This window comes from Biomphalaria glabrata, chromosome 17 (assembly GCF_947242115.1).
Source record: "Biomphalaria glabrata chromosome 17, xgBioGlab47.1, whole genome shotgun sequence".
Taxonomy (NCBI): Eukaryota; Metazoa; Mollusca; class Gastropoda; family Planorbidae; genus Biomphalaria; species Biomphalaria glabrata.
The window spans coordinates 3,279,041-3,305,466 of record NC_074727.1 but is presented as its reverse complement, the minus strand read 5'-3'; the positions used below and the strand labels follow the sequence as shown (position 1 = coordinate 3,305,466).

The 26,426-nt window shown below is 37.3% G+C and overlaps 2 protein-coding genes across 4 annotated transcripts; both read right to left on the bottom strand.

Annotated features, from left to right (window-relative positions):
• Window positions 1-3: 3 nt before the first annotated feature.
• LOC106064104 (uncharacterized) lies at window positions 4-5,428 on the bottom strand. Its single transcript, XM_056016051.1, has 3 exons — window positions 5,007-5,428; window positions 2,588-2,824; window positions 4-776 (listed from the first exon to the last, which is right to left on the bottom strand). The coding sequence occupies exons 1-3, from the start codon at window positions 5,167-5,169 to the stop codon at window positions 544-546; spliced, it is 633 nt and encodes a 210-aa protein (XP_055872026.1). The 5' UTR covers window positions 5,170-5,428; the 3' UTR covers window positions 4-543.
• Window positions 5,429-11,576: 6,148 nt separating this feature from the next.
• On the bottom strand, window positions 11,577-21,776 carry LOC129923636 (uncharacterized). 3 transcript variants are annotated; one of them, XM_056015552.1, is made up of 4 exons: window positions 21,621-21,776; window positions 16,757-16,908; window positions 12,807-13,043; window positions 11,577-11,923 (listed from the first exon to the last, which is right to left on the bottom strand). In XM_056015552.1, exons 1-4 carry the CDS (start codon window positions 21,644-21,646, stop codon window positions 11,688-11,690), a joined length of 651 nt encoding a protein of 216 aa, XP_055871527.1. In that variant the 5' UTR covers window positions 21,647-21,776; the 3' UTR covers window positions 11,577-11,687. The 3 variants fall into 3 exon arrangements, with proteins under 3 accessions (XP_055871527.1, XP_055871526.1, XP_055871528.1); XM_056015551.1 differs by lacking the exon at window positions 21,621-21,776 and adding an exon at window positions 17,368-17,429; XM_056015553.1 differs by lacking the exon at window positions 21,621-21,776 and adding an exon at window positions 17,038-17,125.
• Window positions 21,777-26,426: the final 4,650 nt, after the last annotated feature.

The window sequence follows — 26,426 nt, the reverse complement described above, 5'->3', positions numbered from 1 at the left end:
AAGTTTGTCAAGTTTTTAAATGTATTAATATAAATCTATACAGGAACAGTCAAAGTGTCAAAACTAGCTGTTTGCATTTTGACTTTTATGCTAATCACATATATAAGATATGTATATACTAATTACATATACAAGAACACAGGATGTTTACATTTGTACTGCAACATATAAATAATCATAATGACTTCATAACATAACTATAACACAATGTTATAAATCTGATACAAACTCCTATTTAGTAAACATACAAATTGAAAATGAAAATCTGGCACATAAAACTTGGCATTTCTATAAAATATAACTACATTTATTGAATAGTTAAAGTGTTCTGTAAATCTTAAGTACATTTGCATCAACAGAATGTAATCATGAATTAACAAGTGAAACACTAAGAATTAATAGAATATTTAAATATTTAACGCAAGATTTCTCACAAGATTTCAGTTTTTGATTTTATTATCATTTTACCAAAAAAATTTCACAAAGCACCAATGTATATTTTTGTTAAATGTCAAAAAAAAAAAAAAAAAAAAAAAAACACTTTTACTTTGGTACACCCTGGGCATCCCTATGGTTCTTCATGGCCCAAGCCATCCAGTCCAACTGTTTTAGCAAGGTATCTGCTCCTTTATCTAAGTGGTCGTTCAGAGGTTTGCCATTCTCATCTAGGGCCTTGTGTACTTCAGGAATGCCAAAGATGTTGGAGACGCTCAGTGTGCCCAGTTCACTGAGGAAAGCCCTCAGTTGCATGGCTGCCCTCATGCCGCCATAGATACCTGGAAAATAATGGGAAAATAAGAAACAAAACTCAAAGTAAAAAAATTTAAAATATAAACTGTATAGTTCTCCCTTTCAGACATTGCGATTTATGGGGCAGATGATGTAAGGTCAACTGTTTCTTTGGACAAAGGTTAACAAGCAGGGTGTTATGTGGCCAGCACAATGACCAACCACCTTTACTTTCCCAATCCTGTTATGTTGCCAGCATTTTGACCAACCACCTTTACTTTGCTTAACTAAGGTCAGGTACGCATTAGAGTTGGGTGGACTTAGGAGCATCCTAAAAATCTCAAATTAAAAATCCCATCCTTTGCAGAGATTCTAACCCAGGACCTCTCAGTTCAGAAGCCAAGCATTTTACCACCCAGCCACCATGCCCCTTACTCAAATAAATAGATGATCTAAATAGACAAGCTAACTTAATCTACATTAAATTTCATTTAATCTTGTTAACAAGATGGAGGGGGGAATGATATACCCCGACAAAAAGAATAAAGGGAGACAAGTAAATAATTGTTACAAGCCAATTAGGCAAGTGCTAGAGCCATGGTACTAAACTTTGTGTTTACAGAGACATTTTTTAACAAGTATCATGTCATTTACCCCATTTTCTCATGTGCTCGCTGTTCTATTTGTTTTTTGTGGAGGACAGCCAAAACAGATTTTTAAAAATTGTGTATATTTCCATAATTAGCCTCAAAATTGTGAATGGAAAAATAGTATCAAGAAGGAAGAAAAATGGTTTGGGGCGCATTTCCTTGGCACGAGTGGGACTATAGATTGAATTTTGTAATGCAAAGACAACTGTACTTTTTAAATTACTTCAAGTGTTTGAGTTGGTCAATTTAAACATGTTAATGTGCTTTGTTCTTTAAGGATTTATATTAAGCTTGTGTGAAAAAAAATCCAATAGATCCATTCATATCATCATAATTAATATCTATGCAACATGTTTGAAAATTAAAAATTGTAATACATCAGTTAAAACATTCTACACATTCAATCAAATTTCAATAGATTTAAAATAAAAATATTTGATTTATCTATTTCATCACGCTTGCTTTTTTAAAAAATTTTAATTTTATTTTCTTTACGAAAAAGAAAAGCCTTAAACATGTTTTGAAACTTTGAGACTGAAAATGGAGAAATTCCTCATCAGAAGCAAAGATCTACACCATTGAAACAGTAAAGTGACCTTTATGTTTATTGAAAAAAGCTATCATATTTAAACATAAAATGTTCATAACTCTTGTTAGATTTCATAATTTACAGATTCCTAACATAACATGCTCTTTACTTGTCTTTTCATTTCCTTAACCCTTAAAGTGCTGAGCTGTTGTACAATGAGTTCATCCAAAATGGAATTATACTTCTGATATTTAGAGGCTAAACTATCACACGCGTTTTAAGGGTTAGCCTAAGATACTATCATTTTGTGTTCTTTACAACCTTTTAAATGAGCACTCGTTCCACCAAAATATGACAGTACTGTGCAGTTCAATGTTGCCTGCCCAAAAGGCTTAACAAACAGTGATAACCTGCGTTATGTGTGGACAGAATGCCTCTACCAGCATATGAAAAGTGTTCTACAAAATGAACCGTAGTTCTTTTATGACTGAAGGAAGCCAACATTCTGCACATTCTTTCAAGTTTTATGGATTTTTATTAGAGTAATGTTTTATCATAGTATAGTACATTGAGGCTAATTAGTGAGTACTCTAAATAGCTTCATTATTATTATTAATTAGACCTGTTGAGGATTGACTTGCTTTGCTTGTATTGATCACCAATATTCAATCAGACTTACCCATAGAATAGGTCACTATTGCACTTGGCTTGTAGCTAAAGATGCTGCCAGGGAAGTGGTTCAGCATGTTGCTGAGGGCTGGTGGGATGCTGTGATTGTACTCTGCAGACACAACTACGTAAGCATCTGCAGCCTTTATCTTTTCTTCACACTCCAACAGCCACTTGGGAATTTTGCTCCTGTCTTGGTAAAAGTGAGTTGGCTTTTCCAACATAGGAAACTTCAAGACTACAGGGTCTGTAACAAAAATTTTTTTTAATAAGGTACATTTTTTTTTCTTATTTTAAAATTCCCATTATCTTTGAGCAACATAAAGGATGAGTAGCTCATATTGTTTGGCTGCCTAACAAGGGGGCCTGAGTTTGAATCCAGATTCAAGCTGTGTTTGAGTTGTTTTGCTTGGTGCCTAAACCTCCCAGATATTCCCCCATAGGTCCACGAGGATATAGGAGAATGTATAGTTTGAAAGAAGTGTGTGATATAAAATAAATTTTAAAGAATTGATAATGCATACTGTGTCTTATTTTAAATGTGTGGATTAGAAACCTACCAAGGTATTTAAAGTCACATAAAACAAATATATTAAAATAAGGCTTTCATTTGAGACCAACAGGTGTCATGGCACTGGTGAATTCTTAACTTTTTTTTTTTACATATGAAATCCTCTGGTTCATTAAAGCTAAAATAACTTACAAAATCCATAAAACCATGATAATAAAAAAAAAAATTAAAATTGTTTAAATCTTCTGCCTAACAGATGGCTGCCAAAAATGAATAGAACTAGAATGCTAAAAGAACTTGAACAAAATCAATAAAGCAATGTAAATAAAAGGCATCTAAAAAAATATATCCGATGGATGTCAAAAGTGAATAGAATTAGAATTATTCCATACATACGAGGTGAAAAGTTTTTGAATAAAAAAAGATGCCATAATTTCGGCATTATCAATAGTTTTCTGTTAATGAATAGGACAAAGCAGGATTAGATAAGTTATAAAAGAAAAATTAGAACCAAAATCATAGCTGAAATGTCAACTCATCAACTATGCCTGTAGGGATGGCCAAGGCACGACTCCAGGGTACGGTACCTCTAAAAGAGTAACTTTATGTAAAACTAGCAGGTTGGGCTATACCATGAGAAGTGTTATGACTGCATAGTGCTATTAGAGCATGGAATGGGTTGCCTGAACCAGCCAGGAAAACAAGTGACTTGGCAGAATTTTAGTCATTGGTTAACATGCATGACAAGATGCATGACACGTAGGACGTAATCATCTTTTTTGAAGTAATGTCTGTATTGTATAAGAGATAATTATAGTAATAATAATCTTAATTATCTTAGATTAAAAACTACAATAATTATCCATGAATTGTTTTACAATTGTACATTACACATAATACAATTGATGATAACAACAAAAAAATAAAACATGTTCACACAACAGTTTCTCTTAAACATACAATTACATCTGAAATTTACGACAGTTAAGGAACATCTGAAATTTTCATGATAAATATTAAGCAGTTATCTCTTCTTTATTAGATTTATTTAAAATTGGCTTATAAACATTATTTAGGCAATAAATTTTAGTAACAGAGGAAAAAAATGGAGCAATATAGAGGAATGTGGGTAACCTGAAGAGAAACATACGAAATTAAGATTGGGAGAGCTTTGGAAATGGATAAATTTAATGTCTGATAAGCTTTATCTAGACTATATTGTAATATCACTGTTGCCAAACTTAAAAGAATGTAGAGATTTATTTTTTTTCAGAGCTAAATAGTGGATATATATTAAAAAAATAGCATATATCATGTTTAAAAATACTAAGCTTATCAATACTTGTATTCTGTAAACCAGAAATCCCAAAATAGCTCTCAAATAGTTATCCATCATTAATGTAAAATCTCCAATCCAGTGCAATAGTAGGCTGCAGTTTTATTGCAGATGAAACCTTAAATTTATCTCTCAACTCATTTTAAAGAGGATTAAATTATAAAAAAAAAAAGTTGTCCCTGCTTTGCTAGCTGATATAAATAGTAATATACTTATTACTATAAAATAACTAAAAAATCATAATATACTATACTAAGTAAGTATACTATTATAGGTCTAAATTTAGACTAATACATTAATAAAAATCTAGACTTATCTAGCAAAATGTAGACCTAGATTCCAATTCTAATCTTTCTATTTAATGAGTAGATAGATCTATTATAATCTATATGATATAGATTCTAGGCATAGGATTGATTGGTAAATACTAAGACAAAGAGGTCTGACTTTTGGCTGAAACCACTGTCACTGTGTGGGTATACTATACTACTATAGTCTATAGGTAATAGGGGTGTAGCCTATGGCTATGCCTATTGAATTGTAGCATGTAGAACTAATTTAGGTGTAGAAATTAATACATACCAAATAATTCAACTTGATAATTCCTAGCTTCGAGTTGCTTTTGAACGAATTTGGCTACTCTCAGGCCAAATCGCCCCTCTCTCGTTGATCCAAGAAATAGGACAACGTTTAATTTCTTAGCTGCTTTGCCTGCCATCTCCTGTTCTGTGTATCTCCGATACATGCAATGGATAGAACCCTTTATATTAACTCTCGTTTAATTGAACGCTCGTCCGAATCGATGTTGCATGAGTCGGCAAAATAAATATAACGCGCTGATCCGATAACAGTGTTGTTAGCGGTATGCCGGCAAACTTAGTTTTGAAAGTAGATCGCCCCTCTCCTCGGATTTTTTTTTTTTATGTTCACCAAGCTGTATCCACGAGAAACACGGGTCAAGATGCTGTAAAATGTGGAATGTAACAGCGCAAATTTTTTAACGGAACAAACTTGTGTGTTAAAATTGTACGTGTCAGAATGACTAAGCAGTTTCAAATTAACGCACGGCTGATTCCTAAGGAAGTAGAAAGAGATCTAGAGATCTAAATTTAGATTTGATCTGATCACCCGAAGCATAAATATGTGGATATTTTGAACTGGCTTTCATTTAGATATTTAGATCTACCTCCTACCTACACTAATAGGCCTATATAGGCCTATATTGATACTTGATAATGATCAACATGCTCGCTTTCCCCTCGTAGCATATTGGATTGTAGGGATACGGACCTCTCTTCAAACCGTTTTACAACATATAGGCATACAATGGGAATGACTATGAAATATGTTAGTTAATATAATTGTGGATCTGAAGATCAATGCACAAATCAAAATAAATGTTGTTTTTGAAATTGTCCAGCTACTTTTGGGCTACCATGTAGGCCTATATTCGTACTGACACATACTAACAGCTACCTAAGATCTTTTTTATACTAGTGTCGCTCCAGGCTTCAGCTAAAAAAAACAACATGATAACACTAATAGGTGGGGGCTTTTCTACTTGACTGCCTCTTTTCTAAACAATGTACCAAAAAAAAAATGGGGACACAGCATAGAAGTCGTTATGGGAGAGTAGCAATGAGAATTTAACCCGTATCACAGAAAATAAGCCTGTTTAGCCTTCAATCGCTTGGAAAATAGAAATTTATTTAGCAGAATTTGGAATTTTTTTCGAAAATGTAAAAATGAGATAATATAAATGTGATTTGACAGCAAATATTCAGATCTTTGTTAGACATTTCCTCTTTACTAATGAGATTTAAGATTTAGAGGCACAGTTTTCTATAACTTTCCTCTCATTTTTTATTACAAATGCTAGAACAAATTTCATATGCGGGCTCCCCCCCCCCTTTTCAATGTTACGGGGTGCCTGAATCAGCCAGGAAAGCCAATGACTAAGCAGAGTTTAAGTCTCTAATTAACATGCATGACTAGATGAACAGTTGATATGTAATAACCATTTTTGAGTATCGTCTTTAGCAACAGACATTTTTACAAAGCTTACATCAACTCAATCTGTCTGGTACAATTTCTGTACAGTAGCCTACACGCTATTTCTCCCACACCCTTTCTCGGATCAAGTTCAATTTACACACATTATTAGTTGTAGGCCCTACCTTACAAAACATGAATAAATAAATAATAATAAAAAAAAGAACCAATTAATAAATAATTGGTAACTAGCTATTTTGATTGTTCGTGGGAAGCGTGGTTGAAAGGCTTAGTACGCTTGAACTTGGCTTGTCTTGGCTGCCTATGAAGGGGGCTCGAGGTTCGACACCCGACTCGAGCAGAGTTGTGTTTACTGAGCGCCTAAAGGTAACACGGAAAAACCTTCTCCCAGATACCCCCTTCCCCCCACCGGTCCACAAATGAGATTGGACCATAGCGCTCTGAGCATACAATAAGCATGAAAGTAGCGCGATATAAAAGCTATTATTTATTTATCAAAATGAGAAATAAAAGGTACTTGTAGAAATGTGTCTCTATATGCGGAGTTATTTTCCTTCTTACAATTTGTACACGTTTTTTTTTTTATCCCTTCTCCCTTTTTCCACGCTCGGATCGAGTTGAAATTTTGCACTATTTTTCACAGTCGATGACAATACACGAATCAATTTTTAAAAAATAACCGATTAGCAAGTAATTAATTAATTTTGTTTTATATAAAAATGGAGCTTAGTCCTGCAATATTGAGATATGTAACAGTTCTTCCCCTAAGATAAGTTATGTTTAATTTAAAAAAAAAAATTGCTTGTTTAATGTTGCTTAGTCAACAAACTCATTGTGTGAAGCGAAGAGGCACTAGGCCTAATAGTGACATAAACAGATAGTTCTGTGAACACCTAAAATATATTTTAAAATAAACAAAAAGTCAAGTAGTTGCATAGAAACAGAGATTGATAAAAGAGAAGGTAACCGTGTATACTTCGTTCTATCTTCCAACTAGCTACACCAGTTCCGGAATCTACTGATAACGAATACAGAATTATTGAATCCTCTTTCTCGATAGTAAGGCCTAAAACCTGCGTTTAATTTTTAAATAAAAAAAGAAAATCAATATAAAAAAAATGGGGGTATATGCTTTAGTATCACGTGTTAGGCCTAATTGTTTGGGAATGTATTTTTTTAAACATGTTTTATTACCCAAACAGGTGACATTCGGTGGCTTCCATGAGGGACCTATGTTTGTTCATCCATGACCAGTTATGCTAAAGTACAGTGACCTTGCCGTACTCATAGGACTATATGTGTTAAAAAAAAAAGAGTAAAATATGTTTTTCTTGACACCGTGTATAATGCCAGGTGTAACATAGACATTGGTACACTTGCGAACCCATCTATTTCTCTTGTTAGACATGGGGACCGAATATCTAAATTATCAAATTCCAAGTAAAAGGAAAAATGTTGTATTAATTATTTCATAACAATGCTCTATCAGTGTTCTTAGTTAAATATCCACCAACTGAATTTCTTTTAAATTCCAGAGTTTGTAGATAGAAATGATTGTTTTACATAATCCCTACCATGCACACACACCTACTTTCTACAATCACGACAAAGATTCCTGTTAATTAATTAATTATCTGTTGCATTACCAGGGCCGGGCTTAAGCATTTGCAAACGAGGCAGCCGCCTAGGGCCTCCAATTGGTGTGGGGGGAGGGGGGCCTCGCACAGGACTTTAAAAAAATTGAGTAACTTGGATCAGATCTCAAACATAACAGAGCATTATGATTGTCTCTGCTACGGAAATTGCGATACATGAATTTCAATTATTTGCCAATTTAGAAATAAACAGTTTTTTAAGGCAGGTTTTTAAAATAAATTACATTTTTTTTCGCTGTTTCTTTTTAATTTAAAGAAATCATTTGTGGCCACCAAATTCACTTCACCCAGGGCCTCCGCAATTATCCAAAGCCTGCCTTGTCATCCATGGCGCGAAGGAGTTCAATGAACTCGGGCCCACGACACAGCCAGTGGCATAGAAGCAGTGGTGCGAAAGGGTTCATTGCGCTTGGGCCCATGACTCATGACTAGTTGGGGCTCACACAAGAGCTTAGGATGACACCAAAGACACTTTTAAATCGTTAATTCTATTATGAAATTTGACAAACGTTTAAGGCATTATTAGTGGTTGTCCTAACTGAATCAAACGATATGACATTGTTACTTATAAAAAGATACACTACTTGCACAGGAATGTCTTTTAGTAAATGTACTTTCAGATTACTCAAAATTGTTTAATTAATTTGTCAGACACTACAACAAATTCCTTTCATTTGTGAAGGGGGGGGGGGGGGAGGGCACCAAGAAATTCTTGAACCCGGGCCCACGGGTACCTTGCTTACGCCATTGATTACCTATCGTGTGTTATATCTACACAGTGACAGAATTAGAAAATAGTTATATTTTGTGGGTATCAATCTTGGAACCAAATGAGTTGCTAAGGTTTGACAGGAAATGACGTCAGTTTAGGTTAGAGACTATTAGGAAAGTAACATCACAAACTGAATAAGAACAAGACACAAGATGGATGACATTGTCATTCATAGATTTTGATGGGTCGTCCGAAGAAAAGCTGGTTGGACAATGTAAAAGAATGGACCTGCCTCTCTCTTGAAACCCTACTAAGATCAGCTGCTGACAGGGAAAAATGGAGGGATTTGATTACGCGAACTGTCACAGTCAAGGGACAGACGATTATGATGATAGTTTTTAAAAAGAACGCCTTCTCTAGTTTCTTGTGTGTTCGAACAGATGTGAGGGACTTTCATGAGCTTGAAGTCTTCTTCAGATCATAACATCCATCCATCCATCCATCCCAGTGGCGCTACAGCCCATGGAGGGCTCTGGCCTGCTTTAACACATCCTTCCATTCAGATCTCTCCTGGGCCTTTCGTCTCCACGCCCTAACCCCAAGCTGCTTCAGATCTGCTTCCACATCATCTATCCCTTCAGATCATAACACTTCAAAGGAAACGCTTGCCCTCAGTTGCTAAGCTCACGTATATGTATTTAGTCTTTGCACAAAGATAACAAATGGCTAACGACGCGCACGGCTGATCAATGTCTTTAAATGAGAAGCCTAATTATAAGAACACGTCTAATCCTACCCTTTTGAAGCGCGGACCTAAATGACTTATGATCAAGTACATCGCAGCTAGAGATAAAAGATCACGCTTCAGTGATTTGACCCCCCCCCCCCCCAAAAAAAAAAAAGGACTCAAAACGGAATGAATAGCTACCTAAAAGTATACTATAAATCTACACATGACTGACTTGTACTATATCGCCACTTGTCGAAAAAACTATAGGTTAAATGCTACTAAGAGGTAGCGATTTCTACTATTTGACAAGAGAGTACCAAACAAGCTTTTGTTCATGTTTATACGATTTGAAGCACGCAACTGATCGCCGACAATTGTTGGCCGATTTAAGTTCACAAGATAATTAATCGTTGTCAAAATTTATAAAGATATCTGAATTTCATTTTTTTTTTCTAAATAATTGGCAAACATAGCCGGCCTTAGGCCGATTGCTCCAAATTGGGCGCCGCAATTTACATTTAGCATATCAGTCATGGCTCTTGTCACATGCGAAGATGTAAAACTCAAAAGGGTTAACTATAGTACGATTGGCGTAATTTTAATTAAGCCACTGGCGCCTATTACGTTTCAATGGCTTCCTATAAATGATATTCTAATTCAGTGGTTCCCAAAATGTTTCCTTCACGGGACAATTCGCACATTCTGAGTATTTAGCGGAACAGTTTGCTATTTTTTTTTAGAGAGGTTGATTCGCGTGGTGGCCAACTATTCCAGTAGTTCGTGAAACACCTATTCAGGCCTCGTGGAACACTAGAGTTCCGTTTTGGGAAACACTGATCTAATTAATAGCAATAGTTGTTATTTTAAAAAAAATTTGAAGAGGGACCTCGCAAGCCGCTGTTAAATTGGGCCCCGCAATTTGTAAGGCCGGCCCTGCTAAGCATATAGTAATAGGAAAAACAACAACACTGTAATCTTTCACCTAGATAATGAGGGAGAAGCCGATTTTTCTGTATGAATAGCTTGTCTTCGAGTCCGAAGATTAAGGACGAGTGATTTTTTTTTTTTTTGGCATGGCCATGCAGACTCGTTGTGACCTACTTATTTTGCCTTACCGATGCAGACAAAGCCAGTGTCAGCCGGGGTTGATTCAATTTATCTTTACGACATCTTTTCCTGTCTTCAGCGGTCTTCAATTTGGTCTTACGCGGTCTTTGTAAGAGTTCTTCAGCTGTTTCTTTGCTGGCAGGTGTTCTGCTGTTAAGACAATCTGGCGCCTGGGTTGGTCTTTAAAGTGTTACCTCGCACATCCTCTGCTACGCTAACCTTTTTTAAAGCTCCTTTCTCGCTGCAACAAATCATTATCTGGACGAACAACAAAACAGACAAACTTCTTGAAAACAACGATTCAAATTATTTCAAATACTGCAACAAGAGGAGAGTGATACGTGCGTTGTTCTATAATAATAAAATGGAAACCATTGTTTTGATAGCGAGGACTAGGGAACCCCTAAGCAATTAAACCTTCAGGACAGGTGAAATTGAATTCATAAATATGTCCATTTTCCCTTAAGTAGTCTACTGTCGGTCCATAAGGGTATAATGTGTGCCTAAATATTTGACCAGGTTTCATCCCAAATAAGGCAAGCATTGTTAACAATTTTAAGCTTTCCTTCCCCTATGCATGACTGGATTCTCATGTACACAAATTCATAATTTCCATGTTCTCCCTCTCTTCTCTTTCTATTAATAACATGTTTATTTCAGTTTCAGTCTTCAAGTCCACGAGCATGGTATCACCAACACTGGGGCTTCTATGGGTCTTTAGCTTTACCCACAAAGCATGTGTTGGTAGCTAGCGAAGAATCTTTCTGACAACTTAACCCATCAGAACCAAGAGCCGATCCAGATCTGTTTTGTTAAAGCATTTGTTTTCTTTTTTTTTTTTATCGACTGGTAAGTACTTTCGTCTCCTTTAAATTCTGCTTTATAATTAAAGAAAACAACAACGAAACAAAATATATTTTAAAATATAACACCTGTTGATAAATTAAAAAGTAAGATCTCTTTCTATTAGTTTTTTTTTATATAAAAAATCTATTAACATTTTTGGAAATTGATCACAGATTAAAAAAAACAAACTATCTACTTATTCATTTATTAGGTGTGCCGTAAGTGTCTCGGTGGTTTTTCAAGGCCCATGCCGTCCAGGTCAACTGGTTAAGCAAAACGTCTGCCCCTTTCTCCATGTGATCGTTCAGAGGTTGACCGTTTTCATCCAAGGCCTTGTCGACTTCCGGAATGCAGAACATATTGGAGACGCTGAGTGTGCCCAGTTCGCTGAGGAAAGGCCTCAACTGCATGGCCGCACTGACACCACCGTAGATACCTACAGGCAGGAAGCAGAAAAAAAAAACCTTAACGACCAATATAGAGTAGTATTAGCAGGACTTAGGAAAAGTGGAGGACTTTGTAATAATGTAAGCTACCACAGTGCCCATACGATGAAAGTCAAAGGACATAGGCAGAGGCGTAGTGAGCAAAACGTGTGCCCGGTGCAAGGTACATTATTGGCGCCCCCCCCCCATTTTCCATGAACATCAAATAGTAATATAGGTTGCGTGTGGCACCCCCCCCCCCCTGAAGGTGGCACCCGGGGCATCGTGCTTCCCTCCCCCCCCCCTTTACTACGCCTCTGGACAGACGATCGTTATGATTTTCGATAGATTAAATGACGAATGTGCGTCCCATCCCTTTAAAAAAATATAAGATGTATACAAGGTCTAGGGCGACGGGCCTAAAAAGACATGGAAACGTCTTCCGGTTTAATAGCGACATTCACTTATTCAGTCCTCTCGTGGACAACCTTAATTCGAAATCATGTCTCATGCCTCCTCAAGCCGACATACTTGCCACTTTGCTAGTGAGGTGCTTATGACTATAGAAGATTGTATAGTTATGTATTGTTTGTTTCAAACTCACTAGTTTACCTTTACTTATAAAGGGGACTAATTCAGCTTATACATTACTTCAGTCAAGTAGCCTACATTTCTTTATCTTGTTTGAGATACCAAACAAAAATAATGAATTACCGATAGTTAATTAGCTAATTGTTTTTTTTTCCTTGATTCTTGTGTTGTCAGGCAAAAGAAATAATTGTGCAAAACTTCAGCTTGATCCGAGATTGGGTGTTGGAGAAATAACGTGTACAAACTTATTACTAGACAGACAGACTGAGTTGATATAAACTTTGTAAAAAAGCAATTTCTTACCAAGAGAGTAAGCCACAATTGCACTGGGTTTATAGCTGAAAATAGATGGCGGGAAGTGGTCCAACATATTGCTGAGGGCTGGCGGGATACTGCGGTAGTATTCAGCAGAAACAAGGACATATGCGTCTGCTGACTTGATCTTCTCTTCACATTCCAATATCCATGGGGGGATGGCCGTTCTGTCTTGGTAGAAATGGGTGGGGTTTTGTAGCAGAGGAAATTTCAGGACTAGGGGATCTATAGGAAAACAAAGAAAACGCTTAGTTGACCTTTAATAGCTATGGTGTTGTGTGTCCAGAACAAAAATGTTGCTCAGCCCAGGAAATATCATAACACTAAGACTCCATAACAACGCTCACAGCGTTGATTTGACCAGGTCTTAATGTGCGTTATCAACGCTGGCAACGAAGAATTATTTCGCTCTTGGAAAGGGCGAAAATATTAATTCCGTCTAAATTTGAAAGACGATTCCGGAGTCAAAGAGTTATATCGCTAGAACTAAATCTATGGCTTCTTTCAATCGCGAACCGACTATGGGTCATCTCATAGAAATAATGAAATTAAAACCTGGGTATTGGCTATGGTCGGAACGATGTCGCCCACACAACAGTCCCTGTTCTCCACGCAGGAACGGCTGGTGCAGATACAATTTGGAATCAGCGGCGTCGCACGTTCTGCAAACTACGTAAGGGTCGCCGGCTCCTGATTTTTTCCTCAGGGTTGACTCCCGATGCCTCTCCCATGTTTTGGTATAGCTGTAAGGCAGCAGATGTTTGGATTTAGAATTTCCCTGGATAGCCAGCAAACGCTAAAAAGCCCCCTTATGCTTGAAGCTTTTTTAGGCGCCAGTTGCTTGTCGTTTCCCATTTTTATGTCAGTGATAACAGTTCTGCCGGAACCAATTTCTAAGCCACATGTGAAGGTCATGAGTTGGACTTGTTGTCAGACGCTATTCGATACGCATGCCATTGGAAGCGTAGTAGTTTAACCATTACCACTTCCGTCAATAAAAGACTTACGGAATCTAAACCAAATACTATCTAGTTAATAGACCAAGAAAAACCCAACAAAACCCAAGTACAAATTCCACCGTCTTCTTGAGTTCTCAAACTGCTATGAAGTGCTCTGTTTATTTTGGGGTGTATCTGTGTGTGTGTGTGTGGGGGGGGGTGCGAATGAAGTGAAGCGTGATGAAAAGGTTTTGATAGTTCAGTGAATACAGCAGAGGGTGACAAACCTTTTTAAGTCTGACGTCTATATGCACTTCCGACACGTGTCACAGGCCGCAGTACTGAATAATAATACAATGTTGAGGCCAATAGAACTGATTCTCTACGACTTCACTAGAGGCAGAAGTTCCCTTAGGGCACAAGTTACGTAGGGGTAGAACTTACGTGGGGTTAGACGTTTGCGGGAGAGGGGGGGGGTAAACGTTGCGTGGGGGTAGAATTTGCGTGGGGTAAGAGGTTCTCACTCAGAAGTTCCATGGGGGGGGGGGCAGAATTTTCGGGAGGGAGGGGGCAGAAGTTCTCACGCATAAGTTCCGTGGAGAGGAAAAGATCCAAGAGGTCAGAAATTCCGTGGGGCCAGACAGCACAGCGTCACGGGCCATAGTTTAGGCAAATAAAAAAAAAAAGTTTACCACTGCATCGCTTTTCATCCAATTTAATTTGAGAGAAATTAAGGAAACTGGAAGAAACAATAATAGTCGATGTCTAATTTTTGCTTAGTTTTTGATTATATGAAATCCTGAATGAATATTCAAATTAGAAAGATTCCAATAGCAGGGCCGGCTTTAGGCAGCCGACTATGGCCTCCGATAGATGGGAGCCTCGCACAGGAGACGAAATAGCGACACCCATGTCCCCAATGGTATTGTTGGAGTACACTAAGTGTCACAGTCTCAGTTGGCATTGCCTGATTTAATGTTCACCTCAGGTTAAGGCGTTGAAAAGACTCGTGAATTCCTGATGTAGAAAACAGGAAGTAGAATTAATAAATTTGACTTGCAGTTCAGGCAGCGCAGTCAGAAAGAGTCCTCTGAACGAGGTAGTTATGTATTATCCTAGTAGTAGCGACTTTGTTAGTCGAGTGGTAACATTGAGTCAAGTAGTATCTTTTGGTCCAGTACGGACTTAAGTATTTTGATAGTTTTTCTCTGGATTTAGAGAGTCAAGTAGTAACTGTGAAGTTTATTGTTACCCTCTGTGTTGCGGTGCGGACGTTACTTGTGATTTAGTCTGTAACTAATCCTCTTGGATATTCAATACCGCTGTCATACGGATGTAATTATGTTTCACATCGGAAGTCTTGATGTAACTGCCAATAAGGTGCAGTATTGTTATTATCGCCAATAAATAAACATTATATTTGTCTGCCAAAGAGAACTTGAGTCAATCTGTAATGTCTGCGTCTGTCACGTGTCAAGTGTGACTCCAGGAAGCACGAACCCAGCAGTCTACGCATTCGCGACACACTAATAGTAACCAGCCTCATGTGTGATATTATACTACTACGTCAACGCACATATAACCTTTACAAGAGGTTTTAAATAAATTGCGTTTTTTTTCGCTGTTTATTTTTTATTTTTCTATTTCATTTGGGAACACCAAATTAATTTCGCTTAAGGCCTCCGTATACCATCCGATTATCTAAGTCCGGCCCTGCTAATAGGCCTAATTAGGCGTTTTGAGAGTGGTTCACTTCACATATTAACATTAAAATAGTTATTCAAAAAAACTTGAAGAATTTAGTTTAGTTTAGAACATGCAGTAAACAAATAAAGTAATTGATGTCAAGCAGGACTTTAGTCCAGTGATCATAAAATAAATAGAACGCATCTTATCTTATCTTATATAATACAGACGTTACTTCAAAAAAGAAGATGATTACGTCCTACGCGTCATGCATTTAGTCATGCATATTAACCAATGACTTAAATTCTGCCAATTCTTAAGTTCTGTAAGTACTGCATCACAATGTTATTGTGTGGACTCTAGTTATAATTTTCGTCTAACTTTCATTCTGATTAACCAAGAAGTTTTAGTAAAGGATAGAACTATAGATAGATAGATCTACGAACTCATTCATTAAAAGCTGACATTAAATTTCTTCTTTTTTTTCTTCAAATATCGATAGAAGGTCAACCACTATTCTAGTTTGGCTTAGAAAAGCTTTTACTTTAGTTTAACAACGGTTCTAGCTTAGCGTGAGACTTGTTTCGACGATTCTTTAAACATTTATAATTAAATAAGCTTAAAAAAAAAAGACAGGGGATACATTCTTCAATTTTCTGACACTTGGCGAGTAACTTTAAATTTGTATGCGGTCAATGATAAAAATCGAATCCCAAAGAATGAAGTCAATAAATATTAATTTTAAAAATGCGAGAAGTCTGAGAGTTTTTAGTTGTTGTTTTTTTTAAACCACATCTGACGTCTAGAAAAAAATAAAAAAAAATATACTCATTGTGTAATATAATTAGCGAAAAACGTGTGATAATGTCGTAATTTAATAAACACTACTTTTAAATAAATATAACGAGACGACTTTATAAATGTTTTAAGGATCCCATAAGCTCACAGCTCAGCAGCAATAAAGCTGGCTAGAAGAGGAAGAAGAAGAAGGATCCCATCTCAAAGCTATCTCTCAGAACAAGCGGTGTTAAAAAAAAATAGTCAATAACTCAATACATAAACATTAAACCACAAGGGCTTTAAAAAAATGAAAACAAATAAAAATAAGACTAAGTCTGCTTTATTGATCCTTATTAGAAATTCGCTTTGTTACAAGGACTTTTTTTTTTAAATAAAAAAAAAATCCACAAAAAAGAACAAACGCATGACACAAGTCACAAAGAAATTCATTGAATGTCTACACACAGCCGTCTTGATCGCTTTCACGTTCCCTAGGTAACGAGCAGCCGCGTTTAAAATAAACAAGAAACTTACCAAATAATTCCACGTTGTAATTCCTAACTTCCAGTTGCTTCTGCATGAATCTGGCCACTCGAGTTCCCATTCTTCCATCGCGCGTGGACCCCAAAAACAGGATCACTTTCAGTTTCTTCTCCGCTTTCCCGGACATTTCTTGCTCAGTAAATCTGCGATACATGGAAATATTAAAAGACCAATTCACGTGTTAAAATATTTTCGGCTCGGACAGCGCCAGGTTTTTGGTGTCCGAGGAAAAGAAAACTTTTTCTGCTCTTTTAATTGCCTGATAAGCTTACCCCCTGCTGCTGTACGTCTGGCAACGATCTGTTGCAGCGGATGACTTAACAAGCTATTTCTTAATACTGTATAAAATGTATTTATAAATCAGGCAGTCAATCTACTTATAATCCAAGGAGTCTCACAGTGTGGTAAAAGCGTTTTCCTTTTTTTTTTAAGCTATGTTTCAAAATATTTCAAATTCTCTGATAAGCATAAAAACGCCACATTGCTACAAATGTACCGGTACATCAAGTGTTGGAAATTATTGGAGATTTTCAAGATAAACTTAACAAGCTATTTCTTAATATATAAAATACATTTATAAATCTGGAAGTCAATTTACTTACAATCCAGGGAGTCTCACATTGTGTTTTAAGCGCTTTCCTTTTTTCATTTTTTTTCCATTTTTTTTCAAGCTATGTTTCAGATTCTCTGATCAGCACAAAAACGCCACAATGGGCACCAATTGTTGGGAAACTGGAGATCTTCACGATAAACTAAACAAAGTCAAGACATTGCTGCCAACTTAGTTAAAAAAGAATTGTGCTATAAGTTTGACAGTTTCTCAATGCGTAGAAGTTGATATTCGAATCAAAACTCCATAACTGCCGCTAGCTCTTAGTCCATTTGTTTTAAATATCTTTTAACTCTTTCTCTCCTAACTGACGATACCAGCGTTGATTCCACCAGAATGTGGTAAATAATTACGGAGAGAAAGAGTTAAGTCATTGATTGAAAGTCTGAGGAGTTCCTCCATATTAAAATTATTTTGTGCGGAATTTAGAACACTTTATTTTGCAGTGATAAAAAAACATCTCACAAAGTTTGTTTTACATAATTCGGATGTTCCTTCAGAGTTGAAGATAGTTTACTTCCTAGTCCAAACCTCCCGCAGGACGACGGGGGATGGGAGCGGGCAGGGTTTGAACCCTCGACCGTCGATAAATCCGAACGACAGTCCAGCGAGCAAACCGCACGACCAAGTTATCCTATACCTCTTTTAAAACATACATTTATTTTTTTACACCGGATACACACAAAAAAAAGCTATTTATAGTTTTTTTCCCGCCATATTTGAAAATCTCCAATAGTTTTAATGACACTATTGTGTCATGACACAAAATTAAGTTGTTGTTTTTTCTCTTGTAAGAATGGGTTTATTTCTTCGGCTAAAAAAAAGATTCTTGTTACAAAGTGCGGTAATCATTGGGAAGAAAAGTTTACTCGATCGAGACCAACGATACATAATAGTCAATCACTAAATTAGAAATCTTCGACAGCTTGTACTTTTAATCCTAACAACGAATAGGTACCCGCGTGTTGCTATTAAGGACAACACGTGACCCGCGAGCCACTCGTTAAGAAACCCTGACCTCTTAACTGAAATACATTCGTGCCCTCTCACTTCACGCACTGAATATTTTACCATACGTCTGCCAGGGTGTAACCTATACAGAGTTGCCACTCCTTGTATTATTACAGGCCTATTATATATAAAGATACTATAACTAAAAACACATTACTGCTTCAAATAAAAATATTAAATTATACACTTATCAATATCATAATGATGTTCTTGATATGTTTTGTTAATCAGAAATATAGCAGTAGGCCTATATACTATAAATTGCGCAATCTTCCGCCCCCCTCCCCGCCCCGCCTAGACGCCGTTCGTGACTCTATTATCACTTCTGAGAACTCATTGAAACGAGAGTAATGTCAAGCCAGACTGTGACTATCACCAAGGACAGCTTACAAAAAGTTTTCCAGTGCAAACATGGGTCAGACTAGGCTGTTAGTTGTCACCATTTCTCTACCAAAAGTCACAGGAATGGAATACAACGGCCATTATGGAACCAGCTCGAGGATCTTAGACCTTGCAGACGACAATGCACTTCTTTCCCACAGCCAACAGCAGATGCAGGAAAAGACTCCAAGGATGAACAGGTTACAATGGACCTCATTCAGCAATCGTAAACCAGCAACATTTAGCCACGTGGTGCTCTATCTCTTCTATATAATTTACGATCTCATGTTTGATTCATGATGGTTGTCACGTGACCGTTTTTGTCGTTGTTTTATCAATAAGATCACGTGACTAAATGTTGTTTATTTACGATTGGTGAATGAGGTCCATTGCTAGGTACAGAACGGGACATTGTCAAGTCGGAGCTTATTTTGCTAAATTTAAAGCTTACTTCGATTCACGTTGTAAAGACAATGCGGTTAAACGGTTAACCACCTGCTTTACGAGTGCTCGATAGTACACCCCAAAAAATGGCTTTTTGAGTGAGAAAAAAAAACAACTGGAACGCATGACGAGTTTGCTCTGTACGGAGACAGGGCAACTCTGCAACGAACTGCTGCTTTCCTTATCCGTGTTATCAGAGAATAGTGCTCTCAACACGGGTGCCTCAGTGCAACGAGACTTACACGGAAAAGACAAACTTAGTGGCAGACACGTCATTGAAAACTGGGCTAGTTATTAACAAGGATAAGACCAAAGGTAATGAAGATTTACCTCAGCTACCACAGAACTCATCACTTTGAATGGCTGTCCCTTGCAGAAAATAGAATTCTTCATCTACTTGGGTAGCATCATAGATCGAAACGGGTGGAACACATGCTGATGTCAACCAAAAATTCGAAAAGCAAGGGTCGCCTTCATGCAGCTTAAGAAAATCTGGATGGCATGAGAAATATCCCTGACAACAAAGATTCATCTCTTGAACTAAAATATTAAGGATGTTTTGCTTTATGGAACCAAAACCTGGAGAACAACTAAAACTGCCATTCGGAAAGTGCAACCTTTCAAATGCTGCCTACGAGTGACCTCTTGAAAAAAAAAAACAACAACCAAACTCCTGTAGAAGAAGAAATCAGAAAGAGAAGATGGGGCTTGATAGGACACACTTTGCGCAAATCGCCAACTAGCATCGCAAGGCAGGCATTGAAGTGGAACCCACAAGGCAAGAGAAAGAGAGGGCGTCTTAGAAGCACCTGGTGACGCGAACTAGAGGCAGACATATTTTAGTTTGGTTACACCTGGAACAAGATGGAAAGGATGGCCCAGGACAGGGAACTATGTAGATCTTTTGTTGGCGGCCCATACACTGTAATCTGGATTTAGATCTAGATATAGTTAGTGGCGTACATCGACATCATGACATGAGATTATTTTCCTTAATAAATATATGTCTAAATTTCAGTTGGTACAGTAAATACTTAAGATAATAAAAAAAATAATTAAGACTCTCTTAATGAATAATGCCGTTGTTTATTCGCGAGATAATTCACAAGTGACAAATCTCAATTCATATCGCCTTACCTCGTGCTTTCTGTGCAACAGAGGCATCTATAACATCATCTAAATTAAGGCTTTCTAGTATTTTTGACTCCACGTGAATAGCAAGATTACCAGAAAGTGGCGTAATATTTAATGTAAAAAAATACATACATTTGGGGTCCCCCCACCCTCAAGTGGGGGCCCTGTGAGACTTTCGAATTTTGACCCCCCACCAGGACTGGGTGTCAAAATCGGCCCGGGCATTTTTATATCATTCGGCCCATAACTTCTATATCATATGATGGGCTTCCAATTCTAGTTCTACTTGTCCTCAAAATCATTATTTTAAAAGCTTGATAATGTATCGATAACTTTACGCATGCATACAGTGAACTTTATATCTATATAAGAAATATAGACAATAAGCTTATGTGTGTAGCTCCTTAAAGGATAAAGCCTTCTAGTAGCACTATCTACGGGTGTAGGCTATAACATTATTTCGGAAAATGTGATAGATTAAATTAGCATTACACTGTAGAGTCTGTTAAAGGTTGTTTGTTTTTTTAACACGACGCTCAGAGGGCCCCTTTTTCAACAGAATACTATAAAACCTTTAACAATCTAATACTTACTATAGTGGCATTCATGAGGCCCTTTAGGTGGCCCTACCGGCCCTTTAGGGTACCGGCCCACCGGGAATTTGCCCAAACGCCCATATAGCCAGTCCGCCCCTGCCCCCCACCCTAGTTACGCCACTGGATCTAGACCGATTTCTAGATTTATAATGCAGGGTCTGGTTAATCGTTGAAAAATGTCAAGATTCTAGAAATAGAGTGGATCCTATCTTATCTTATAAAACACAGACGTTAGTTCAAAAGAGAAGATGATTACGTCCTACGCGTGTTCATATGTCAATCTAGTCATGCATGTTAATCGATGACTTAAATTCTGCCAAGTTATTGGTTTTCCTGGCTGACTCATGCAACCCATTCCATGCTCAGCACTAGTCACTAAGGAAGAAGGAGCATGTGTAGCCTACACATTTGTCCTAGCATATGGAAAAAGGAATCGGTTATTCTAGATACATAGATCAACTATAAATATAAACTTTAAAGCGTATAATAAACGGACGACAATCAAAAGACTACCCTCTAACCATGTCAGGAAGGTGTGTCATATGTTTAGGCTTAGGTTTTATGGGCCTATGGCACATCGGCACAATCAATGTAGATACTAGATAGATCTATACCATGTCCGGTGTCGTGTGTCATATGTGACATGGGCAACTGTTTTGTTAACACATTGACAACGTACGTGATACTGTCTGCATTGAACTCCATGTTTCCAAATATAACTCTTTATTCTTGTCTCGATTGAGCAATCAACGTGGGAGGCTTGAAGTAAAGCTGTTCAATCAAATGCATTGAAATGTTCAAATTCAAAGGTCTGTGCATGGTCTGTAGTTGTAAGCCAAAGAAAACTTTTGTTCTGGTGCAGTCTAGTGCGAAGCCTTACGTTGTTTGTCTTGGTGCGCAATGAAATAAGCCTAACATAGCCTAAGGTACTAATATTAACGATAAGGGACTACATGGGATTACAGCGTGGATCTCAAACCATTGTACGAAGAGGGATAACAATGAAATTTTTTTAAATAAATATCCGGTGGTATTTAAAAAAAGCTTATATTGAAGGAAATTGCATCAATGATTTAGAATTAATTATTTAATTAATTTTATAATATTAATGATAAGGGACTACATGGGGTTACAGCGTGGATCTCAAACCATTGTACGAAGTGGGACAACAATGAATTTTTTAATATAAATATCCGCTACTATTTTTAAAAAAGCTTAAATTGAGGGAAATTGCATCAATGATTTAGAATTAATTATTGTATTAATTTTTAATTGCTCTAGAGTTCTAGACTAACAGTAACAAATTTGCGCGATTGGAAATATTTTTATTATTAATTTTTGTTTTGTTTAGCGCAACTTTCTTTCTCTGTGTTGATTACAGAAACTTTTCTAAATATACAAAAACAAGCGTTTACAATGATAACAATAATTACTTATTTGTGAGAGCAAACCTTTTCAGGGATCAATCAGGCGAAACCTACGTGATCGTCTCACAGAGTACTAGATTCAGAGCTTCAATTCGGCGTCTCATTTATGCAGCCTGATATTTAAAAGTTGGTTTAGGAAAAACTTTCATGAATCACTGTAAGTACTAGATTCACTGGTTTCTAATAAAAATAGTTTATGGTCTTTTTTCCTGTGTTTTTTTTGTTTTTGTTTTGCTGATGTGGCCCGCGACACGACTGTTGGAATTTAAAGTGGACCGCCGACTAAATAAGGTTGAGCATCACTGCTATATAAAACAAAATTAATTAATTTGACTAATTGATTAACTAATTGATTCTATTTTTAAATCATGTGTTGGCATCGGCAACTTGACCAGATAATGGGAAGTGGGAGAAATGAAGTGCACAATATTTTTACAGACGAAGAGAGTTAATATGAAAGAAAAGTAAAATTCCCCTCTAAGACCTTGCGATCTGTAGGACAGTTTATTTAAAGGTCATCTGTTTCTTTGGCCAACGTTTTACGAGGGTGTCACATGACCAGCACAACGACCAACCACCTTTACTTTTCCTCAGCTAATGTCAGGTAACTATAAGAGCTGGGTGGACTCAGAAGCGCACTAAGGATCGCGAAAGTATGAATCCCAGTCTTCGCCAAGCGCTTTACCACTTAGCCACGGCGCCTCCTGAGTTATAAGCTTTGTAATAAACATCCATTCTTCACCTGCGACTGTGAAATGGGCGGAGGGCTTTCTTCTAGGCGAAATTACTGGTACATTATAATATGAAGAAGATCCCTTGATGCAGAGGATAGTGGGGGAGGGGCAAAGGGGGAACAATGCCCCGGGCGCCACCCTCGGGAGGAGGGGCGCTATTCTCAGAGAGGCGCCAGAAAAAAAATATTGAAGAAATTTTAGTTAGGCTAATACATTCTAAGATTATTTGTATTATGTTATTATTAAATACTTTTATTTATAAGCTTATATTTTTATTTGATGCTCATGTTTTACATGTTTCGGATGTTCCTTCAGAGTTGAAGATAATTACTTCCTAGTCCAAACCTCCCGCAGGACGACGGGGGATGGGAGCGGGCAGGGTTTGAACCCGGGACCATCGATAAATCTGAACGACAGTCCAGCGCGCAAACCGCACGACCAGGCAGCCATCATGGAAAATGGAACGTGGGGGGGGGGGCAATAAAGTTTCCTGCCACGGGCGAACGTTTTGCTCACTACGCCTCTGCCTTGATGTAGGCCTAATCGGCATTCGAAGTTGAGGACCAGAGTCTGCCACCCAGTGGAGCGTGGAATCTATTGATATCTGTGGAGATCTTCAGAACGAGAGTTTGGTTTACATTTCTTTTTCCTGGCCATCAAAAAGAAATCCTTCCTGTTAGCCAGTTGTGAGTTTGGTTTACATTTCTTTTTCCTGGCCATCAAAAAGAAATCCTTCCTGTTAGCCAGTTGTGAGTTTGGTTTACATTTCTTTTTCCTGGCCATCAAAAAGAAATCCTTCCTCTTAGCCAGTTGTGAGTTTGGTTTACATTTCTTTTTCCTGGCCATCAAAAAGAAATCCTTCCTGTTAGCCAGTTGTGAGTTTGGTTTACATTTCTTTTTCCTGGCCATCAAAAAGAAATCCTTCCTGTTACCCAGTTGTCCCTTTAGAATTTAGAATCAGCCTTATACTTTTATTAGATAGGCCTATCTTTCGGGGACTAAACCAGCTTCATAACGAACTTAAAGGCACTTGTATTCTCGAATTCAAACTCATAGCGCTAGGTTCAGCATGAAAGTCCGCCACCACTTGGGCACTTCCTCTTATTTTTTAATGACTTCTAGTATTTTAAACCAAATTTGAAATAATCATGTACAAAAAAATCGTTTTATTGAAATCAGGGTTTTAGGTCCAATTTAAAAAAAAAAAAAACACTTACTTCCCTTAATTGAAACTCTTCTTCACTTTCAGTATGCACAAGCCGTATTGAATGTAGTAAGTAATTACATGTTTTCACAAGGGGCGAATAGCAATTAGAACAGCAGTGCTTCTCAAAGCTATTGAATATTTTCTCTCATATTCACAGTAACTTGATTCTACGGCAGATTTTGCGTTTTCGTTTGGTCTCAACTGTGTATCCCGCGGCCTTTGTGAGTGACCTCCAGCTGTCTTCTTCTGAAGCCACATGTAACCAGGTCCTCTCTTAAATTCTATGTCAGCTAAAAAAAATTAAACTTGATCCTAGAATGGGAAGTACGAGGAATAATGTGTACACCATTTCTACTAGACAGACAGACAGACAGATGGAGTGAAAGAGAAGCTTTGTAAAAAAAAATTTAAAAAAGCAGATTACTGTGATTAATTATGTATATATTTTATCAATATTTTCGTATTTATTACGCTCCATAAACGAATTCCTCTATAGTCTATGACAATCTATAATCTTGATTCGAATAGTACTTGTAGTGTAGTCAGATTTCCGGAATTCAAGCGTTTAAACTGCTTTAAAAGTTAGCAAATGTTTTTATTTCCCCCTCCCAATCTCAAGGCCCAGCCTCCGGCAAATGGAAACCCTAAGCGAAGTTAATAGGGTGGCCCCAAATAAAACAGAAAAGCAAAACAAAAATAAGGCCAAAAAATACGCAATGAATTTTAACCCTTCCTGTATCTATATCTAAATCAACAAATAAGATTCACGAATGTACTTCGTGGACGATTCATGATCACCAGACTATAGACATAACGTTTCGACATTTCATCAAAAGCAAGAAACAAAGGTCTTATAACATCTGTAGTCTAACAAGTAGATCTAAGCCTTTGTGACTAGACCTAGAATCATAGCAGAGACTTAGAGCGAGGCTTGTAGACATCGAGTTCTGCTGTTTGAGATTTGAATCATGTTTCGCAATTTTCTAAAAAAAATAATTTTCTTTGAGCTCTGTGCGAGGTCCCCCCAATCAGAGCCCCTAGGCGGTTGGCTAGTTTACATATGCATAAGGCATGCCCTGCCAACTCAACCAAAATAGGTTACTTTGTTCCTAATTTCAAAAGATTAAGAACCAGCGGGTCAGCACATTCTTTATGTGGTATGTCGGGAATAAGGCTAAGTAGTAGGCCTATAAACCGTGGAACTACAGACTCTGTAGTATTAGTTGTTAAATACTTATTTCTATTTATGATTGAGTCTCGGGATTTGAGAGTTAAATCAGCTATCCCGTTTCTGATTAATGATAAATAAGAGGAGGTTGTCAGCAGATTTTTACACACCTGCATTATACAACTTTTTTTTTACATACATATAAATACTCACGCACGTGCCTACACATATTGTCACATATACCCTCACACTATTCTCATTTACAAATTAGGCTGTAACATGAGTTGTGAATTAAAATGAGGCTGAAAACTATGAGAGAAATTCTAGTAGAAAGCTTAAGAAAAATGCCGGAGAACTCGTCTGGAAATCTGTCAGATAACAAAAAGGATGTCACGTGAGAGATGACATGCCCACTGCTGAAGGGTGGGACAAACAGGACTAGTCCGGGGGGTGGGGGAGAGAAAGGGAGGGTCACTACAAATAGGAATGCACCTTATCGTAAGTTGATCTAGTTTAAGTAGTTCATATAGGTACCAAGTGTAATCTATTTGTTTCGGATGTTTCTTCAGAGCTTTAGATGATTACATCCTAACTCAAACCTCCCGCAGGACGGCGGAGGAAGGCAAACGGGCAGGGGTTCGAACCCTAGACCATCGAGACAACAGCCCAGTGCCACGCCCACATCTAAACTCTACTAAAAAGAAGCCATCTGTTTTCCTGGCTGATTTAGGTCAATTGTTGCCATGCTCTGACGTCACAAGGGGAAAAAAAAGAGCACTTATTTAAAAAAAAAAAGCGATGTGAGAGGGTGTTATAGCATAGGCTATATAAACTTATAAATATATAATAAATAACTCAAAAGATGTTTACTGATATACCGGTACCATACACTATACAGATTGTTATAAGTTATCAATACACCCTTAACGAAGTAAGCCAATAGCATTTC